This window comes from Mustela putorius, unplaced genomic scaffold, assembly GCF_011764305.1.
Source record: "Mustela putorius furo isolate JIRA1106 unplaced genomic scaffold, ASM1176430v1.1 tig00003853_pilon_pilon_pilon, whole genome shotgun sequence".
In the NCBI taxonomy this organism is placed as follows: Eukaryota; Metazoa; Chordata; class Mammalia; order Carnivora; family Mustelidae; genus Mustela; species Mustela putorius.
Genome location: NW_025422005.1, coordinates 82,389,284 through 82,408,473, shown reverse-complemented (window position 1 = coordinate 82,408,473; position 19,190 = coordinate 82,389,284). Strand labels below are relative to the sequence as shown.

The 19,190-nt window shown below is 36.3% G+C and overlaps 1 protein-coding gene across 1 annotated transcript in view; it reads left to right on the top strand.

The window, feature by feature from the left end:
* DPYD (dihydropyrimidine dehydrogenase) overlaps positions 1-19,190 on the top strand; it is an 836,293-nt gene that overhangs the window by 555,564 nt on the left and 261,539 nt on the right. Inside the window, exon 16 of the mRNA XM_045064888.1 lies at positions 3,091-3,174. Within this exon, the coding sequence (XP_044920823.1) occupies positions 3,091-3,174 (84 nt within the window). The remainder of the gene's footprint in view (positions 1-3,090; positions 3,175-19,190) is intronic.

Sequence of the window (19,190 nt, the reverse complement as noted above, 5' to 3'; positions counted from 1 at the left end):
AGGAGTAAGAAAGGGAGAAGAGGAAGAACTTTGTATCTGATTTTGTTGTATATATCGTACAAAGGTTTGTGATTTTACTACCTTAGTTTTTCTGAGAGTTTTTATTAAGTGACTCAGAGAATTTTAGAAACTACACTGCTATCACTATTCTGATAATTACTCAGTATTGTTTTTTTTCCCCCTTTTCTTTCTCCCTCCCCCACTGAAGTATAAATAATTACTTTAAATCCTTTTACAGATGAAGACTGGGGAAAGGCAGGCTGGAGATTGTCATTGGATGGCTGTATGATTGGTAGATGGATGGATGGATGGAAAGACAGACAGAGAAACCCTAGTTAGACAGTAATAGCTTATACTTGCATAATATTTACTAGAGTCCATTGGCACTGTTCTAAGTCATTCACTTTTATTAAGCTGATTTATAGCTTACTAAACAACGTACGAGTTACTTCGATGGTTTTCCACTTTTCGGAGACAAGGAAGATGAAGCGAAGGAAAGTCAAATAATATGCCCAACACCACACAGGTAGTATGTAGTAAAAGTGGGATTCAAACCCATGAAATCTGCCTCCAGAGTTCTGGCTATTAACAGAGACATTCTCCTTCATATAAATAAATGGGTGATAAGTAGATAATGTATGAGATTAGAAACAGCAGATTTTCTATGTCATGGCCTTCTCTAGATTACTTTATTGTGTAATCATTTAGGTGAGGTAGAATAAACTCTGGGCTAAGTGAGTAAACTAAAAAGCTGTGACTAACAGGAGTCAGAATGCATGCCCAGTTTCAGTTAATTTAACATTTCATGCTAATTCAGCAATTAAGGCTTTTTGAATGCATATAGTTGCTTGAAAATGGAATTAACTGCCTTTTAAGGTGGTGTACATCCTGTGAGGAGAATATTCAAGCAGAGGCCAAATGAATATTCTCTGTCTCTTGGTGTCACCTTGAGCAGGATTATCTCAGTTTTGAGATAATCAAAGGCCTTTTCAGATGTGTTTGGTCGGTCAATGTTTGTAGATGTATATAATGCTGGGGAAATATTTATTAATTAGTCACTGAAGAGCCTTTAAGGGGGATAAGTGGTTTTACAAGATTTTAATTTTACTTTAAGTTTAGAAGCTTTAAGGATGTCAAATGTTATGTCTTAACACACTGTACCAACTCCAGCCTTGTAATTAGTGATTTCTAATAAGTTTTGATAGTAAGAATACAGGCTCTGGACTCAGAATGCTTGGTTTCAAGACCCCATTCTCATTTACAAGATGTGAAATATTAACCACGTCCCTTGAACTCTTTGTAACCTCTATTTTGTCATTTATAAAATGGGAATAAATTTATATCCCACTACAAAGAGCCTAGTAAAGTATCTGGCATATCGTAAGTACTCAATAAATGTTAGTTATTATCATCTACTATCATGGCTAATTGTAAGCTTCAACTTACATTTTAAGAAAGATGTATAATGTATATATGTTTACAGATGCCACTTAAAGTTTATCTAATCCAAAATGTTATTGAACTGATTTCTGTTAATTATTGAATTCCGGCTAAAGAAAGAGATCTAAATGAAATATTTGAAATAACTAAGAGTAAGAAAATGGGAAATACTGTATATAATCGCAGTGTACAATCTTTTGATTGAACTGCTAATTCCCACATGACATGGTTTTTAGATAGGTTCTATTATATACAGTTTATACTTGAGTGGTTGGAAACAAAGAAGATTAACTAACTTCCTAAAGCATCCCCTATTCCTTAGCAGATCTGGGATTAGAACCCAGGCTGTGCTTTGTTCATGCCTACCACTAAATCAGCAGGGGAAAAAAAGTGGCATGATTCATGGTAATATTCAGATAATGTGGAGCATTAAAAACTGAATTAGGGAATCAAAATCCATAATGAAACCATATTAGAAAATAGGCTCAATAATCAAATGAATTCTCACAAATATGCAAAAGAAAGAGCAGACTCACTAATGAATAGGATTGGGAAGATTGTCAACTGAAGAATAGCTAACTAGAATTCTTCAATTTTGAGATCCTACTTAAAATTTATAAAACAGGAAAAAATGGGCTAAAATCTTGAACAATCAGGGAAAAAAGCAAGCCCTTGAAGAAACAGCTGTTGGCCTAAAGTAGGATTTGTGGTACACTTACAAAGTAAGCAAAGCGACAGACTTGTTTAATGTTACAGAAACAGACTCAAGCTTCTAGTTGACCTTACTTAATAAGAAATTGTGGCATTGGAGAAATTCTAGAAGTTAGGTAAAATAATATACAAATGTGACTCATTTATAGTTTATCCTGCATCCCTCCAGTTACCATATTAAACTATTAAAAAAAGCATTTTGCTTGTTTTTGAGAGTTTTTCACAAAGACTGGTCACAAATTCTATGATTCTTCATGTAATCTAAGAATACTTCGAATGAACTGTTGTGTTCAATTTTGCAGGATTTATTTGTATATTAATGAATTAATGAGCTAAATTAGAATGAATCCTATTTAATTATTAAAGACAAAATTGTCTGCACTTCATGTTTCTTACCATGAACTTATTTCTAATGCATTACAATTGATTCTCAGTTAAAAACATTTAAAATTTTACTTGTATGCATTCCACGTAACCTACTCCATTTTGCGTTGCACTACGACTTCCATACCAATTGTCCAGAATCGGTAAGATTTGTTTTTATAAAAATAGAAGCTGTGTAGGGAAGACTAAGTGTGATGTCAAACAGATCTGGGTTGAAATCTCTGCTGTGTTCTTAATATACCAGGTTTGTCATGAACTATATGCTTCGGTTTCCTTGTCTGCAAAATTTGTGTCCTGCTAATCCAAGGACTATGAGAATCAGAGATAATAAGTATAAAGCACATAGAGCACTTAGCAGCACCGAAGGAATATTTGCTGTTGTTATCATTGTTATTGTTACAGACAGTCTCACTTGAGAGTCATAACTCACCTCACAAGATAGCTATAAGGTTAAATTTAACAAATGTGACCTATGTTCAGTTACTAATGGCAAAAGTGTATCGGGACACAAATAAAGCTTTGCCTTTTCTTGCATTTTCCTTCCACGTCCTCAAGGCTTCTGGAGCAGATGCGCTGGAGTTAAATTTATCATGTCCACATGGCATGGGAGAAAGAGGAATGGGCCTGGCGTGCGGGCAGGTAAGGACCTCAACAGCTGCCATTGTGTATTTCTGGGGGACAAGAACATATCCCCGTATGGATAGGAACTGTACCTTAGGCCACAAGATGTGTGGATCAGATAACTGGCTTGAAACTTCCAGGTCTGCATTGTTTAAATATTTAGTGCTTAAAAAGTGGAAAATGAGGGAAACTGAAATTACAGCAACTGTTTAGTTTTATTGAGGAAAATATCACATTATGTGCTTGACAGGAAGTAATATCATAACAAATAGTTTTTAAAAGCACTGAAGCAGAATTAGCTGATTTCAAATGCAATGTTCTTTATTCATTCCTGATGCTGATCCAGTTTCCCTGGAGCAATATACTGTACAAAATGCATTGTTCGTAGTGATTTTGTAGTAAATGGGGCACAGCATAAATTGCATTTTACATTTTTTAGCATACGATCATTATTCCCTAACTGTGTTTTGGGAGTTGCAAAAAGACTTTGATGCTATTTTTATTTTGGGATACAATAAATGGAACCTTCATGCTAAAATACTTTCAAAAACCTAATGAATAAAATGTGGAAATATATGTTAATATGTAGAAAATACTGCATCTTTATGTAACTAGGATACAGTGTTATGTGTTAAGGAGCAATGTAAAAGCTTCATGCTAAAAAGGTGAGTGTTTTGCATCTAATTTGGCTTTTAAGCCCAGAGGGAAATGGTGTGAATTAAATAATATGAAATGTTGTCATTTATGACAAATTTTCTAGTCTTGGAAAGTTTACTTTTGTCTTGACATCTGGCACGGGGTCTTGTACATAGTAGGTGTTCAATTCTTTTTTTTTTTTTTTCTTTTTTCCAAATCCTTGGATTATTTGAATTAAACTCAGAGGCCAGAGACCCTTCATTTGGAAGGGCAAAAATTTCTGCTTATTCAAATGAACCTAGGTTTCTATTTTCATATTAGCATTCAGGGAGGATTTTAAAGTACTTTGTAAATATTTAATTAACATTCAAAATAGATTTGTGACTTAGGAAGAAACCATTCTCATGTAGCAGTGGGAGAAGGCCTAGTCAAATGTTTTTCAAGTATATCCTCTGTTCCACTCACAACAGGTTACACAGAGAATCAGTCAGTGTGATGACAGACCAAGCCTTGGTTGACAGTATGTCAACATGTGTACCTTGACTGAAAATAGGAAGGCTTCTAAAATCACAGCTGGAACAGGGCCTGAGGTAGTCAAGGTTCTCTCTTTATAACCCTTGCACAGTGTCTGAAACTTAGACCCAAGATATTTTTTTAGTTAAGTGGATAAAAACAGCTATGGAAACATTTAGATCTGTTGACTAATGTTTTAAAGAAGGATACATTTTAATAAGTATTTCTTGCCACAGAAATGACAATTATTCTGAAAATGTTGCCCAACCTTGAGCTTATTTTTTTAGAGTAAGCTTTGACTCTGTGAACACATCTGAACTTACCCAGCTGTTAAGTGTCTTAGGTATATCCTCTCCAGAGAGTTATTTAGCTACATAAATTTTTGCATAGCCTTTGGCTGAATGAGGATACCAAGCAGTAAAATTTTGCAGTAGAGTTAGTATTAAGATTTCTAAAACTCTTGGAGAACATATGTTCCAAAAACCATGATACCTTAGGCTGAAGGAAACTTGAGAACATTGCTGCTTTACTTGTTATAATTTCTAAAACTGAAACCAGTCTTATCAGCCACATTTAGAATTTTTCTTTTGAATTATATTCTCGTTTAAGTCATACAGTTGAAAAATAAAACAAATGTAGTCGTGTTTGCTCCAACATATTTTAAAAGATTACTCTGCCTCAGGACACAGGAATGTTCAATATTTTAAAAGGAGGGCAGGAAGAATATTAGTTCATTAAAAAAAAAACTTTACTGTAAATCTGACTCTTTAGAGTAGACACAGATATATCTGGGTCTTATTCATCTTTCCCTTTACTTCCTATTTTTTTTTTTTTCAATTTCTCTACCTCCTGTTTCCATTGCCTCTTCCTTTCTCTTTGAGCTTCATAGTCTTGAATACTTGTAAGCTGCTGGGATGGGAAATTTGTACTCAGTGTGGGGAACTGAGAAGCCATTCCAGTTCCTCTTCCCCATTGCAGTGGGATCCCATGTTCCATCTCTTGGAAAATCCGTGTGTGCAGAGCACAGATCTATGAGCATCGCCAGAGCCTGATAAGTGTTTGCTTCATGAATGAAACAAACTGACATTAGTTCTATGCCTAGAGCATTTATCTATTGGAAAAACTCTCTTGTACTTTTTCCACTGGTGTTTCTAGAAATCATCATAATTTTAGCTCCTTAAGAAGAGGCAGAGTATCACAGTATGGTACAGTTTCCTTTCTAAACATGTTTTTTCTGCCATTATGTCATATATTTTCTCACCAATATTTCATAAGGGAAAAATACTGCCTTTGTATCTAAGTCATTCTATATTAACTACATATGTATATATTTAAATATATATTTAGATATTTAAACTCTCTATGAATGTACCTGTAAGTGACCAAATATTGTGAAATTTTTGAACAGAGAAGGCTATAACCTCTACTCCACAATATATAGAAATCATATATTTATGGAATTTATAGAAATAAAGAAAATCTCAAACTGACCTTGGGAATTTGAATTGTATATTTCCTACGAAGTGAAATGGAAAATCCCTGATAACTTTGATGATCAAGCGAAAGTGAAAATATTCTCTAGCTTTAGTTGTGTATACTCTGAAGAGTCGGAGGTATATTACAACGTGGAAAAAAAAATTAGTTTTCTTGTCCTCACAATAACCCTCTGAATAGGTTGAGTTTTTATCCTACTGTACAAGAACAACAATAAAATAAAAACAAACAAAACAGCGACAAAAACTGAAGCCTCCATGCTTCCCATGTCACAAGTCTGGTCAGCAGTTGCCAAGGCCTGAGCTTTCATTAGCATGGAAGCCTGAATATAGATAAGTAGATAAGTCACCGAGAATAGTTCTTAATAAATTGGTATTCTAGCATAAGCATTAAATATTATTATTATTAACTGAAAGTGCAGTACAGGACTAAGTTATCTCTAAAGTCTCTTGTAGTTCTAAATTTACATTTCTCTGAATATATGAAAACACAAGCAAGGGGTGCCTGGATGGCTCAGTTGGTTGGGAGTCTGCCTTTGGCTCACATCATGATGGGATCTAGCCCTACATCGGGCTCCCTGTTCAGTAGGGAGCCTCCTTTCCCTCTTCCACTCCCCCTGCTTGTGCTCTCTCTCTCTTTATCTCTCTGTCAAAAAAATAAAAATAAAATCCTTAAACACACACACACACATCTACTAAGTAGATGTTGCATCTCTCTGAATAACGGAGCCTCCCCAATGTCTTAACATTCAGATTTAAAGTTGTCCTTGTGGGGCACCTGGGTGGCTCAGTCGGTTAAGCAGCTGCCTTCAGCTCAGGTCATGATCCCAGGGTCCTGGGATTGAGCCCCACATTGGGCTCCCTGCTCAGCGGAGAGCCTTCTTCCTCTCCCTCTGCCTGCCACTTTGCCTACTGGTGCACCCCACCCCCGCCCCCATCAAATAAGTAAAATCTTAAAACAACAACAACAACAACAAAAAACTGTCTTCATGCAGTCTGTGTGAGCCAAATTCCTGTGCTGGCATATTACTTTATAAATATAATTAAACTATAGTCAATTCTATAAAGTTCAGATAAAATGTCAGCTCTTGGAGGTCTTCTCCTTTTCCTAAATACAAAGTATTCTGACGGCATTGGGTGAATACCCCTCTTTTGTCCTTGAATAATTGACTATTTTTAATTTCATCCTGCAGAAGTTCTAATGTGAATTCAGGCAAGAGTTGAGGAAACTCGAATAGCTTTCTGTTGTTGTTGTTGTTGTTGTGTTTATCTTGTTTCTGAAATTATTAACAATATTTGAAAAATCGGTGGATTTGAAAGGAAGATCCTATTTCTTACTCTCTTGAATTATGGAAGATACGGCTATGGTGGCCTGCATTACCATGCAGCAATGAGGAGCTAGAGCTTAAGTGCTCTCCTTTAACACTCTATGTGGTTCATGCAAATAGCAGCAAATGTTTCACCGAGGGTAAATGCTTGTTCCCAAACATGGATTTGATCCATACATGCCTCTCCAATTCCACCCTTAAATATCCAAACCAACCCTTCCCAGAATTTTTGCCTACTTTCTAGGTTCCTGACATTGAAGAGTCTCTAAGCTGCATTCTTTAGCCAGCAGTGCCTTTAATTCTTAGACCCTCCATCAGCTACGAAAAGAAAAAGGAGTTGATGGAGGTTGTGGATGGAAGGTATGGGCTAAGATGCCTTGTCTTCCCACCTTCCTGTTTTATCATCCACAAGGCAAAAAGGAAGAGCAAGAGGCAGTGTGCTCCTCAGGATGTTGCAGTACTAGTTGTAAGCCCTCTTGAAATGATTTTTTTTTTCTGTTATCAAAAAACCAGAAGTTTTAAAGCTTTTTCTTATCTTTCACACAAGTTGTTTACTTTTTTGCCTTGTGTCAATGATGTGACATAGTGAAGTACCGATTTCTAGAACTGAGAGGAACCTGAAGGATTCTCCAGTTTGACCCCCTTATTCACAGGAAAGGAATCAGGGACTGGGAAGATACTTAAGTTGTCTTCTCCTGAAGAAACCAACCAGTAAGGTCCATAACCTCTGATGCCCTTGTCACTGACCCGCATCTGGCGCTCTATTCAGTATTTCCCTCCAGGTCATTTCGGTGTATCCAAATCTCTAGTTAAGCTGAATAAGCCAGTATAGTGCCCTGGGAACTCCTGACTCCATAGCTTTCTGCCTAGAATTCACAACTTTTCAACTGAAATTATCCAAATAGAAATCACCTGTCTAATTCTATTTTAAATGACATCTAATCTATTAACTGAGTATATCTTATCAGTCAACCAAACTTTCCATGAGAAAGAAAAAAGAATATATTGTACATGAACAAGTTTAAAGGTGGAAACTAGAAGTACACTCTTGTTAGAATCTCTGGAGACCTAGAGATTGAATCACTGTCAATGAATTTGAATTTCTTTGCCTAACAATTTTAAGACACTACAAAGATCTTATTTCCCTGGCCCTTATAGGATTCCCATTTTTTGGTAGTTTGGATGCCTTCCTTGTAGGTGTGATTGCCATAGAACGTACACCTATTTCAGTAAGGATGCTTTTAGATGGAAAATTCCAAAATGATAGTGTAATCAGAGGGAAGACTACTCTAGCTTCTCACTTAAAACAATGTCCTAAAGAAAGATGGCAGTGCCACGGTTATTACCTGGTAAGTCTTGCTCTCTCACAGCCCCCTCATTGATTTACGCACATCCTCCACATAGAATTTCTAAACACTGAGATGCTTAACTCAGTCTTAACATTAATTTCATCATCAGGAAATACATATGCAGTCCTGCTTTCATGGTGATCCAACTAAGTAAGAGCAAACAGATATAAAGTGGTAAATCTTAAAATGTTTACTGATCTTAAATAATTATTGACTTAAATTAAGATCACCCAAACAACACTTCGGTATTTCCCTCAGGATCTGTTCTATGTCCAATTTAATTTACACAAACTCTGTATGCCTATTAAAAAAGAGAGAGAGAAGGGCTTTGTTTTTATTACAACATGCCAACATTTTTCATAAAACATTAACCACAGATTATTACTCTTACCCTTGCCAGGGAGCAGACGTCTGTCAGCAGAAAGAGAATCCAAAACTAAGTGTGAAGACCACATTGCCCCAGATGTGTTAGCATCTCCCTTGGGAAATAAAATCTTCTTCCAGCAGCTGGGTTAACAGACCCCCATCTCATATGTAATACAGGGTCCATGAACAATGACCACAATCTGCCTGGATCAGGTCCCCATAAGATGTTTGTGCATGAGACAGTATAAAAGATATGGGTTTTAAAGCCAACACAACTGAAAATTCATAGTACTACCTATATTTCCCAGAGGAATGAAATTCAGGAACTCAGGAGGATAAGATACCCCAAAGGCTAGAGAAAAGAATATGGAAGCCCTATCAGTAGTATAATACAGCTGAAGTGACAGTGACCTCCCTGGACTCTTTTTGAGGACCTCAAGGGGAGGGATCACTGCTGAGTTAGATTTTTTGTGATACTGGTCTGGTACATGCCCATGAGATGTCCTCTGTTTCAAGTTCTTGATTTCCTCAGACTCCTTTTAACTCCAGCCCCTATAAAATACATGTATGACAAAGTGCTACATCATCCTGAAAGTGATGTTATTCTTGCTCTACTTAGCCTGGGTGAATATAACTTAAGGTTCGGGAGTTGGAACTAAGGTCTGTAAGTTGAATGGATAAATATGGGATAGCCTAGGTTGGCTTCAGTGGATTGAGTCCCCGAAACATCACATTCACAGGTTTGGAAATCATTATGTCACAAAGTAACATCATTTCATGGAGAGCTATGACAAATGACTGCAAAAGTGACTGAAATCTGACATTCTCCATATACATTCAAAATATCCTATTCTCTTATTTTCTTTGCAGCATTATAATTTTAGAAGTGCTTTAAAATAAATTATCAACTTGTTTGTGAGAAAAAGTATCTCTGATCAAACAGAAATATTTGCTTTATGCTGTATTCTGTTGCCCAACTTTTATTTGAGCTTGATTCTCAACCATTTGCATAGACATGGGTGCTTAAATAAGTAGATAACTACAGGAGATCTGTAAGAGGCATTTCTGTAACTGCCAATATTTTGCCTTAAGCTGATTCTCTATGAGTTTTCAGTTTAAGTTATTAATGTTGGTTAGTGATATAAAATGATTGCTTCCTCTCAAAAATTTTAAATTTTCAGCAGAAAGCAGTGCCATTTAAATCTTACTGAAATACCAGTTGTAGGTGGGGGGAGCGATCACATAAATGTCTAGGACAACAATCATGTGGCAGTTTAAAAAAATTACATGTAGTACAAATAAGTGGATCACTGGTGAGTGGTTACAGGAAAAACATTTTAAATGTGTGTATCTTTTTTTTAACTTAATGTGGCTTTTATTGTACTCATCACTTGTTATATTCCCAAAATATAGCAGCAGTAGTATTTTAAAGTGTTTTTTTTTAAAATCACCCTCAAACGATCACATCATAGTGACTTTGAGAAGCATAGCAGAGTTTTTTATAAGCCTGCTGACTTATAGCATAAAGATAAACCAGAAATGTCTTTGACCCAAAGAGAGAGACACAGGAGTAGGGTAGGGAGAGGCTATGATCTTATCAATGGTACCATGGAGAGTTTGCATAGCATAATGTCACACAGAATAACAGGCATTAGCAGTGCAGAGTAGAAACAACATTGGAAACCAGAACTGCTGGCAGTGAAATGAAGGGTCTAGTCATGGAACCAACTAGTCTAGAATATTTGGAAAAACTGGAAAATACGACTGAGTCATTTATTAAAAGGCACAACAGACTCAGGAGTAAAGGACACTGCATATTAGGCTAAAAAACCAAGATTGGACCAAAACCTAGGAAGCACTTGGAAGCTGAGAGATTCAGAGGCAGCCGAGTTTACAATAAGGCAAGAGAAAGGATAATGAGTAAGACAAATCAACGAAAGGCATAAGAGCCACCACTTTCAAGAAGACCTTAAAATTAAGGCAACTTGTGCCTCAGCTATAAAGTTTTTATACATTTCCCACTGGGATTGAAGCAGCCTTTTAGAGTACAATCACTTTAAAGCTGTGAGCTGGGAGAATGTGAGCAATGTCAGGAAGAAAGCATGTGGGTTTGCCTGACTACTGAAGGAACTAGTGCCCCCCCCCCCAAAGAAAAAGTAAGTCAAGGGAAGTAGATTTATTAAAATCATGACATTTTTACAATCCAGGAGTCTTGGTTCAAGATGGAAGACTCTAGGGCTTTTGTTAACTATCATTTAGCAGCCCCATTCCCGGAGAACTATTACTCCCCCGCCAGATACACAAGAGTGGCACTTACTGATAATAATAGATTTTATACAAATATGAAGTCTGTCTTGTTGATTACATTGAAGAAATCTTAATGACAGTCATGTTTTATAGCTAACTTTGTTTTTGTTCCTTCACCAAAAAAATCACTTCATTAAGTTGCATTATGATTAATAAATATAGGCTCTACAAAAAAAGCTTTGTTTAAGGAGATAATAATGTAAAGCATGAGAATCAATTTTAGATACTTTGAGATGTTCTGAATGTCTTTCTTTCCTCATGTTATCTGTTGTTTATGTTTTCTAGTTGGAGTGTTTTCTCTCCCTATCTGCTGTTACTGAGTGTACTCAGTTGTAAAAGTCCTCATAGATCAAGTGACAAAATCAGTTCTACTTAATGTATGTTAATGACTCATCAGAGAGTAGCATACAGATTTTTTTCTCTTATTTGCGAAACTTTCAGCTGTTTTTCAAATGAATGGAGACTCTATTGCCAGTTTTTGTTCATCAATGTTTTTTTTCCTTGACAATACCTGAGATCATATGGCAACATAGTAGGCATGTCATTCCTGTTTCTCCTATAACCATGTTTTCCAAATGTGGAGAACTTAGTACATGAAGGAACAATTGAATCCCTTCACTTCTCCTGTCTTGTTCTCTATTCCTCTATCCCATGTTCAGTCTTGATTATTTTTCTACATTCTGTCACCTCAGTCTCAGACTTTCGGAAAACAGACTTTCTATTTAGGAGATAAAGGCTATACAGACCCCAGAGTATTCACTGTGCTCCCCAAATCATCAAATACGTCTCTACTTTTATTCATTCAGCAAGTATTTAGGATTTCTGCTATGTACCAAGAATTGTATGAAAAGCTGAGAGTATAATAATGAGCAAAACCAGATATGTTTTCTGTTATCAGGGATCTTCCCATTTAGTAGAGGAGACATATATTGCACAAATAACCCCACAAACAATAAAGTACAACTGGCATAGTACCATGAAGTAGTGGTCCTTGATACGTGAAAAACTTATAATGTGAAATTTCTGGACTACTTGGAAGGGTAAGGAACGGCTTTATAAGAAAATGATGTTACATCTGATAACTGAAGTATTAGAGAATTTTTAACTAAGTGGAATGATTGGGGTGGGTTAGAGCATTCCAGGCCATGGGAACAGCATGAGCAAAGCCCTGTGGTTGAAACAAGGCATGTTGAAGGGCAAAAGAAGAATAGGGTGCTTAAAGCACACACCTGTGGGCACAAGATGATGCTGGAAAAGGGAAAATAGAGGCCAGACTATATAGAAGCCCCTAAGTCCTGCCTTGTTAAGCCTTTTGATCCTATCCCAACAGACAGCAGTAGGAGGTTATAAAAAGGTTTGGTGTGGGTGTGGATGTGTGTGTGTGTGTGTGTGTGTGTGTGTGTGTGTATAAGCCTGTGCATGTGTTTGGTGGGTGAGATGGTGACAATGTGGGGTGATACGATTGTGTTTTCATTTTAAGAAGAGAATTAGAGGAGCATGAGAATGGACCTACAAAGGCGGTCTGGAATAACCAGGCAGTTGTTCATGTAAAATATAATGGAGGTTTACAGCTTAGCTTAGAAAGTGATTGTAGAGAAGGAGAAATGGATATGCCAGAGATAAGGAGTCTATCCAACAGCATTTGAGGATGGGTTGGATATGAATTTTGAAGGAAAAACAAGTAGCAAGATAGTTCTTAGCTTTCTGTTGTATGCAGATGGAGGAGTTCTGGTATTATGAACTAAGACCGATGTATTAACTGATATAACTGATGGTGTGAGGTTGAAGTTGACTTCATGATTGTCTGGATCCAGGAAAGCAGATGTCCTTAGCATTCTTACTCTCTCTTACTTTCTCTTCTTTGCTCCATGGTTTAGTGAATGACTCATTCTCCCCCATGACAGATAAGCATTTTTAAACCATCTAATGACCTAGTCTCAGATAAATCTATGGTTCCTCATTCCAGTTCCCAGGGGTTCTTCACCTTTCCACTCCGAGAGCATTTTCTGATATCTGTGATTCTGGTATTTTCTGTATACTCTCTCCAATCTCCACTATTAAGCCCTTAGCAAAAACTTTCTTTTAAATGAATCCATCCTTATTTTAAACAAGTAAAAGCTTACCCATAAAACATCTTGACTATTAAACATATCACTCTCTCATAGAGATGATGGATAAAGTGAATAAAGTAGGATAAAGTGAAACACAATTTTCCTGGTATATAATAAATAAGGAATTATATTTTTGAGATGGCAACAATACAAGTATAGTTACTATGATATAGATATATCCCAAGAGAATAAATTCATAGAAGATTATAAAAATTGAATTTGTTCACTTAGTATGCCTTGTATTCCAAGCCTTGTGCTAGCTGTTTCCACCCATGGGATCATACCCACTCCTTAGTCAACTTTGAGGGGGAAGATAAAACATTTTCCATATTTACAGACAGAGGACCTGAGGTGGAGTGACTTGCTCCACATTGAATCCCCAAGAATTAATGTTATTATGGTACCTGGTAGGTTCCATAAATAATTTTTGGAAAGATTAATGAAGGTTTGAATGAATGAATAATTGAATTAAGTCTTCATACAAAATGTGGTGTGTGTGTGTGTGTGTGCCATTGGCAATGAGAAGATCCTGAGCAGAGTGGTTTATGAATATGACTCAGTATAGCAGTTCTTGTTTTTTTTTAAGTTAAGACTTATATTTCAAGTCATTTTACTTTTCTCTAAAACCAGTGTCAATACATTGCTCTGGTTTTTGGTCATCTTTCCGCCTCAATCGTGTTAGGTGTCATGTGTCTGATTTCTCCAGTTTGTGTCTCAGATCCATTCTAAATATGTTTATCCAGAGGTACATACTACTCACTTATACATATTATTTACAGTTCCCTGTGCCCTGGACAGGAGTCTGTCTCCTTTTCAAATACTCTGTCTTTGGAACTTAGTAATCTTTTGTTTTTTGTTGTTGTTATCGTTGTTAAGAATGAACATTTTTTACACGTTATTGGAGGAGTTTGGAGGATGAAAGACATCAAAATGACTTACTCTGTTCCTTTTTCAAACTTGCTATCTATCCTATATAAACAAGGCCACTATCTGAGGTTGAAAGGAGAGAAAGAAAATAAACTTCCTTAGCCTGGCCTCTAGGAAATTAAGAACTTTATTTTCACCTGTTTCCATTCCCAGTTCTGAATTACAAATGCTCCCTGAATGTTGCCTCATACATTATTTGAGAGCAGATATGATCCTGCTGTGCTACTTGCCAGGCTCTGATACAAGGTCTAACTCCTATAATCCTCACAACTCTATGATTTATTTACTATTATTACACCCATTTTATAGATGGGAGAACCTAAAGACAAAAGGAATAAGTAGTGTGACAGGTCGCACAGCAAGCAAATGACCACCTCAGTATTCAAATCCTGGACTCTAGCTCAAGAGCCTGTGTTCCTAACCTTGGGCACCACTTCCTCTCCAGAAAGAAAATTCCTGGCTTTACTAAGCACACAAATTATTGATGCATATCTTAATGATACATCTCTCTTTGAAAATAGTGCTGTTTGTGGGAGTAATGGAAGCTCCTCTGGATAAATACTACTGAAAAGACTAGTTTCCTCAAAATAATCGGTAAAAAAAAAATTTTTTTTTAACTACCTTTATTTTTATGTGTTACTAATTTTTTCTGTGTCTAAATTCAGTTTTAAAGGGAAACCCTAATGTTTCTTTTTTCTTTTTTTTTTTTTTTCAATTTCCGGGCATGATTAAAACCTAGTGGTTTCACAGTCATGAATGTTAATTGTCAACGTCTGTTTTTATTTTTAAAAATCTTTTTTTTTGCTGTTTAAATTTGACACCACCCCTCCCATAAAGGAGACTGTCTGTGGTATCAGGCATTAAGAAACTACTCCCGCTAGTTGGTGATTATTCGGGAGCAGCTGAAGAGGGGTAAAGAACCCCCACAGAAGTGCCCAAGAGGGAATTCACCCCTTCTTCAAAGGGTGGAGAGCACTAAGTAGGCAGAACGCCGTCCAGCCCCATGCGTGGTTCTGCCCTCGCCTGCCATTCCACAGCCCTGCCTCTTTACAAAGGGTAGATCATTAAGCCATCCAGCGGTGGGGAGTATTTTCGTATAGCTGTTGCCCTTTATAACAGCCTGGCAGTGAGTGACCATAATAAATTATGCACTGCTCTGTGAGACTGTGACACAATGCACTGCCGGAACAGCGGGGGTGTTAGAAAATCCATTATTTGAAATTTTTGTTTCTTTTTCTTACTAGATTCCATGCTGTTCTTTTCCTGTCATCTTGTTCCTTTTTTTCCTATCTATTGTTTTGAGGGTTTTGTGTCTGACAGTTCTTTTCTGCTGCTGGTTTTGTCCTTTTTGTTACCTTGTTTCTGCCTTCGTGGGCTCTCCCACCCCCCCTCCCTTGGTCTTGTGTGTTGTGAGCCTCATTCTCCTTTTCTGTCATGCAGTCATTTGCTTTACTTTTCTTTCTCTTTCTGCCTTATTGTCTCATATAATGCAGAAAAACAAATTCTCTTTTTGTCGGCATTCTTTTACATGGTGTTATGTGGTTGTCATTTTCCCTTCAGGATAGATGCACTTTACTGTATGTACTATTCATTTGGGTTCCAAGAATCCAAAACACATGTCCAGAGGAGTGCCAAGGCTGATGGCAATAAAACACAATCAAAGCAACCAGGAGAATAGTTCTCTGGGAACAGCGCAGACCTATTTCTTCCCTGTAGATCAAGTCACAGAATCTGTAAGTTTTGTTCCTAATTTTAGATTATTCAATCTCTTTCTCCTTCTCCGAGTAGATTTAGTCCAACATGGCAATTGTTTTGACACTCTTTCTTGCAAATCTACCTACTCGCTATTTCTGTAATTGTTTTTCTGTTGATGAACACAGTCTGAAAAGCTAATTCTGGTAGTTGGAACACCCACTGATTCAGTTAATCCATCAGTCATTAATTGAGCAGCTATACTGTGTCAGGGATGGTGCAGGTGCTGTGGACATTGAACACCATCAATTTTGTTCTTTTTACATTCTTTATTTGCTCATGTCCCTTATCCCTAACTTCTTTCTGTGGACACGTCACATACTGTCATTTGTCATCCTGCCTTCTCCACTTTCTCTTCATTGACTCCTTTGGAACTAACATTTCTTATATGTAGATTTATTTTCAAAGAACTTATGATTTTTCTACCTAAATTCAGTGGATTTAGAAATGATTGGATTAGAAAGCCCAAATCTTCTTGGCAGTGAACACCTGAGAATGTGCCAGATTCTTCAAACCCATTTTTGTGTTGCAGTTAAAAAATAAATAAATAAACAGAAATGGTAACCTGACCTCTGATGCGGCTATAGATTTTTATAATATTGGCAGTAGCTGAATTTAATTATGCCAGTATATGTACTTATTAAGTATCAGTGAATTAAATAAACAACTACAATTAAGTTCTTCGTTTCACAGTACCTAGTTCCTTTTTCCTTTTAAACGTTTTTCTCTCTATTTGCTTTTACATGCTTACTTGTCATTTTGTAAATTTACTATCTTCTAACCCGTTTCTTCTGAATCACCACCGATATTCAGTTTGGTCTACCTCTGTTGTGTTTTTAGATTTCATCTCTCTCTCTCTCTCTCTCTCTCTCTCTTTTTTTTTTTTACTGTGTTTTATTCCAGGGTTATGATTAACTTCTGCTGTAGTTGTTATTTGATTGATTGATTTTTTTAGAGAAAGAATGAGGAGCAGAGGGACTGGAAGAGAGACAATCTTAAACAGGCTCCACTCCCACTGTGGAGTATGACATAGGCTCCATCTCACGAACTTGAGATCATGACCTGAGCTGAAATCAAGAATCAGATGCTTAACCCACTGAGCCCCCCAGGTGCCCCTGTAGTTGTTATTTTAAATACGAATTGCTATGATAGTTCAAAAAAGTTAGCTTATTGTTTTCTATAGCTGAAATGATTTCTTCTATCTCTGTACTGGTTTCCTTTATAGTAATCTCTTTACCCTTCCTCATGTCTCCAAATTTTCAGCTAAGTGTTTTCAGATTTTCTTTATTCTATACTTTCTTTTTCTCTTTCTTGCCACTTTGAATTCTATCCCTTAACTTTTTCTGTATCAGTTTCCCCTCCACCCTTTTTAAGAAACACTAGTCCCTTTAACATCACTCTGCAAATGCATGGGGATGACTTCTCTGATTTTGTTTTTTATTAATTGGCATTTCAGAGTAATCCCGAATATGTAATATAGTCCATTCTATGCACCCACAACAAGTCAGTTGTCCTGTTAGCTTCCAGATGCAGTGAAATGCTCATATTAGAGTCTCATGTAATTCACACTTCCAGTTTTTAATTATTTTCTTCATAGTTGGGAGAAAGTAGAAGGGGGGACAGATAGGAAGAGCTATGAAATAGTTATACAGTATTAATGAAATACTTATGAAGAGCTATGAAATAATAAGAGGAAAAGGGAGACAAAAGACTGAAAGTAAATAAGTGAATTTGATATTTAGGACACTTGCATCCCTAAAGGATGTTGTGGGGAAAATACTTTTGGCGGCAGGATACAAGATGAGAAGATCAGGAACCTCTCACAGGTTCATTCCAATGGGCCAGGCCTGTTACAGCTAATTCCACCAAACATCCCTGGCTTTTGCATGAAGTGCATCCAGTTCACCCTGCAGAATTTCATCCATGTCATTACTAAATGGCTTTGCCTTTACAAGGTGATATTGCTAGTTTGTATGCCTTTGATATCATGCTCTAATTGTTAAAATTAACAGTATTAGTCTCTTTTGAATCAGCTATTGCATTTTTTATTAGCCAGATTCCACTTATGACTTGAACACTTCAGTGATAATATTTTGAAATCAGTATATAAAATAATCTTGTCATACCTTTTTATTTTTATTCTGATTTTGTGACCTCTAGTCATGTTAATAAGAGAAGCTCAGTTCTTCCTGTGCCTTGACTAGTGCCAATTTTATTTTTGTTTATTTTTAATGATTTTTTAAATTGTTTAATAAACATATAATGCATTATTAGCCCCAGGGGTACAGGTCTGTGAATTGCCAGGTTTACACACTTCACAGCATGCACCATAGCACATACCCTCCCACTAGTGCCAATTTAAAACAAAACTTGTCATCTTTAAAAACAGCTCCTCTAAAAATAAGCTATTAATTTATCAGTTAATTTATTTTTCTGACCCCTCTACTCAAAATTTTTTTAGATAACCTTGGATTTGTCAAAAGGGATAGCTGCCTACTAAAGTAGCCCAGTTTTGTATATAGATGACCAAATATAAAAATATTACGGGCAACCCACACTCCAGTATAAATTGTGAACATAAAAAGGAAGAAAGTAGATCAATTTGGAGGGCTAGATTATTAAATATATATATATATATATATATATATATATATATATATAATTAAATACAACATTACACACACACACACATGTGGCTGAATATAGTACTAATCTTCAATTTAAGAAGCTTTTGAGTCTGGCATTTTGGACTAAATCTAATGACTTGAGTATTTAATTCCTTCCTTCTCACCCCCAGTAGCCTAGCCAGTATCATAATAGAGTTTCATTTTGCTTAGTTAAAAAGGTTTCAGTATCCTTGTGACTTTCTTTTTATTTGGTCACCCTCCCCAGTCCTTCTCACCTCTCTCTCTCCCAGCCCTCAATAACGGGTGGTACTCGTTTTAATTTTCTTCCCATATTTAACTTTATCTTTTCTTCAATGATATTTTTCTTCTCGTTTTCTTACCTGGAATTTTTCTTGTTTGAATCTGCCTTATGGTTTCTGATTCTTTTAGAATCATCACTACTGTTTCTGATAAGAATTTGCAGGATTGGTTTACATTCCTAACAATAAATAGCTTTCATTTTTTGAGAGTTTATTATACTTGTTAGGTAGATTATATTATTTAATTGTCAACCAACCCTCTGAGCTACTACTAACATTATCCCTATTTTTGCAGATAAAGAAACCAAAGCATAGAAAGGTTAAGT